General features: G+C 31.4%; 1 protein-coding gene across 2 annotated transcripts in view; it reads right to left on the bottom strand.

The window, feature by feature from the left end:
• Positions 1 to 3,142, bottom strand: part of LOC106473751 (B9 domain-containing protein 1-like) — a 14,627-nt gene that overhangs the window by 3,002 nt on the left and 8,483 nt on the right. For both annotated transcript variants that reach the window (XM_013934430.2, XM_022402147.1), the window contains exons 5-6: positions 2,015 to 2,111; positions 792 to 922 (exon numbers count right to left, since the gene is read on the bottom strand). In XM_013934430.2, the coding sequence (XP_013789884.1) occupies positions 792 to 922; positions 2,015 to 2,111 (228 nt within the window). The remainder of the gene's footprint in view (positions 1 to 791; positions 923 to 2,014; positions 2,112 to 3,142) is intronic.

Raw genomic sequence — 3,142 nt, 5'->3', positions numbered from 1 at the left:
CATCTCTTACACGTAGAAACAAACCCATCATCTCTTACACGTAGAAACAAACCCATCATCTCTTACACGTAGAAACAAACCCATCATCTCTTACACGTAGAAATAAACCCATCATCTCTTACACGTAGAAACAAACCCATCATCTCTTACACGTAGAAACAAACCCATCATCTCTTACACGTAGAAACAAACCCATCATCTCTTACACGTAGAAACAAACCCATCATCTCTTACACATAGAAAAAAACTCATCATCCATTACACGTAGAAATAAACCCATCATCCCTTACAAGTAGAAACAAACCCATCATCCCTTACAGGTAGAAACAAACCCATCATCTCTTACACGTAGAAACAAACCCATCATCTCTTACATGTAGAAACAAATCCATCATCCATTACATATAGAAACAAACCCATCATCTCTTACATGTAGAAACAAATCCATCATCCATTACATATAGAAACAAACCCATCATCTCTTACACACAGACTTCAGACCCTTCAGAATGTAACTACAGTAATTACAAACTGACCAGATTTTCTTTGCAGACTTAGATTAAAATTTTTAAAAGTAACTATGTGTAAACTCGTCACCTCTTCTTCGTAGATTTTAGACCACATTCAGCAAATAATTAAGTGTACAAACTCACCATCTCTTCCCCCACATTCAGCAAATAATTAAGTATACAAACTCACCACTGCTTTCTTCACCTTAAGCAAGTAGTTAAGTATACAAACTCACCATCTTTTCCCCCACATTCAGCAAATATTTAAGTATACAAACTCACCATCTCTTCCCTCGCCTTGTGCAACAACTCTTGGATTAACAAACTCTGGATGCCTGCCAATCAGCCAGCTAGTAAATTTTTGTAGAAATGATGATGATTCTGGTACAAACATTGGAATACGCCTATGATGCCTGCAATGGTAAATAAAGCTTAACGGCAAATGAAGTCAATTTCTGCCTGGCTATCACAGTCCTTAAAACAAGCAATAAAATTAACTGATTGACTGTGTACAACATGAAGTCCAATGGGCAGTTTGACAATTAGTGGAATTTGCTAATTAATCAATCATCAGACTCATTAATAAATCACTTTCAACTAATAGATGAGATGGCTAAAAGAGAAAACAGCTATAAATCGGGTTTCAATACATGTGGTGGGCAGATCACAGATAGCCCTCTGTGTAGTTTTTCACTTAACAACAGATATAATAGCAATATTTTAATTACTTGGATAGTTAGAATACTTGAAAAATAGTAATAATTGTAATTTTGGTTACTAGATAGTTGGGTAAATTGAAGAGAGTAATAATCAGAAACACAAATTTCAATTAGTTGATTATTTTCCTGACACTAATCAATTTAATCATAATTTTGATTACTGGATCATTGGAATAATCAGAAATAATAATAATTATTAACACTAATTAGTTATTTTCACGACATAATCAATTTAATAGTAATATTGATTGATCAATTATTTTATTGTGACATTAATCAATGTAACTGATGCTCATAGGTAATCCTGTGCAGTAACTTATTGTATTTTGGTAATTTGGAGACTAGAAACAATTTCATTTTTATAGAATTGTGTATAGAATATTCGTTGTTTTTTTGTAATTTTAAGATTAAACAATATTACTGAATATATGAACCATATATGTAGATAACTGTTGCTACACAGACCACCACTGCAAATAAAACTAATATTAATACTGAATATATATATAAACCATATATAGAAACTTGCTACACAGACCACCAACAACATTATTAGTAACATAAACAGGATACGTAGTTAACTGTTGCTAAATTAAACCCTAATACAAATAACAAAATGCTACTGAGAAAAATACAGTATAAAGAACATCATGATAGCTACTAATTCATTACATCTTTAACTTTGAAGATTATCTATTTTTTACAATCAATGTATTCTAGTGATAAAACCTTTACGAGTTTAGAGTAAAGCTCGTCATAAGCAAATGAAAGATTAAGGATACGTACTGTCCTGGGATTAAAGGCACGTGAACAGCTCCATAGCCTCTGACAACATCATTTCCAAATATATCAGGACCATAAACTGATATTACAATCTGTGGCCCTGCATTAATGGAAGTGAGGGTTAACATCATAATGCAAAACTCCATTGAAAAGATAATACAAACTCATGAAATTTATTATGAAAACAACAATACTAAACTCTAGAATGAAAACAGGAGTTAACTGAAAATGCTTGTATAAACTGTACAGTCATGGATAACAATGGTCCTTTAAAATATTCCAATGGGAAGCTCTATTGTGAAACAGGCTCTAGTAGTTTTATTGTCTATGTTAATCAATTTCTCTAAATTTAAGTACACTTCTAAAAATTAATATTTGCTAAAACGAAAATTATTTGATTTTTTTTTTTTTAATTTCTTGCTTCTACTGACACTGACTAGATTAATTACAAATGGGGCATTGTTACTTTTCAAATTACATAAATTCTTGACTGTTGGGAGGTTTCAACTGATCTCTTAACACTTGATAAATTTCTGACTACTGAGAAATTTCAAATGATCTCTTAATGCTTGATATATTCTAACTATTGTGAAGTTTCAAATGATCTATTCACACTTGATAAATTCCTAAATATTAGGAGATTTCAAATAATCTCTTAATTAACACTGTTGTTTCACTTTCTTGGACTGCTGACTATAGGGAAGGTAACTGTCTGGCAGCACACACCACCAACTTTTATTTTTCTTCTTGAGCTGCTGACCAGTGGAAAGGCAACAGAAAACAAGAATGATGCATGAAGAATTTTACAGAACATAGGAATATTGTATGAAGAATTTTACAGAACATAGGAATATTGTATGAAGAATTTTACAGGACATAGGAATATTGTATGAAGAATTTTACAGAACATAGGAATATTGTATGAAGAATTTTACAGAACATAGGAATATTGTATGGAGAATGTTAAGAAACATAGGAATATTGTATGGAGAATTATACAGAACATAGGAATATTGTATGAAGAATTTTACAGAACATAGGAATATTGTATGGAGAATGTTAAGAAACATAGGAATATTGTATGAAGAATTTTACAGAACATAGGAATATTGTATGGAGAATGTTAAGAAA

The sequence above is a fragment of the Limulus polyphemus genome, unplaced genomic scaffold, assembly GCF_000517525.1.
Source record: "Limulus polyphemus unplaced genomic scaffold, Limulus_polyphemus-2.1.2 Scaffold6477, whole genome shotgun sequence".
NCBI lineage: Eukaryota > Metazoa > Arthropoda > Merostomata > Xiphosura > Limulidae > Limulus > Limulus polyphemus.
This window is presented reverse-complemented; position numbering and strand designations above follow the sequence as displayed.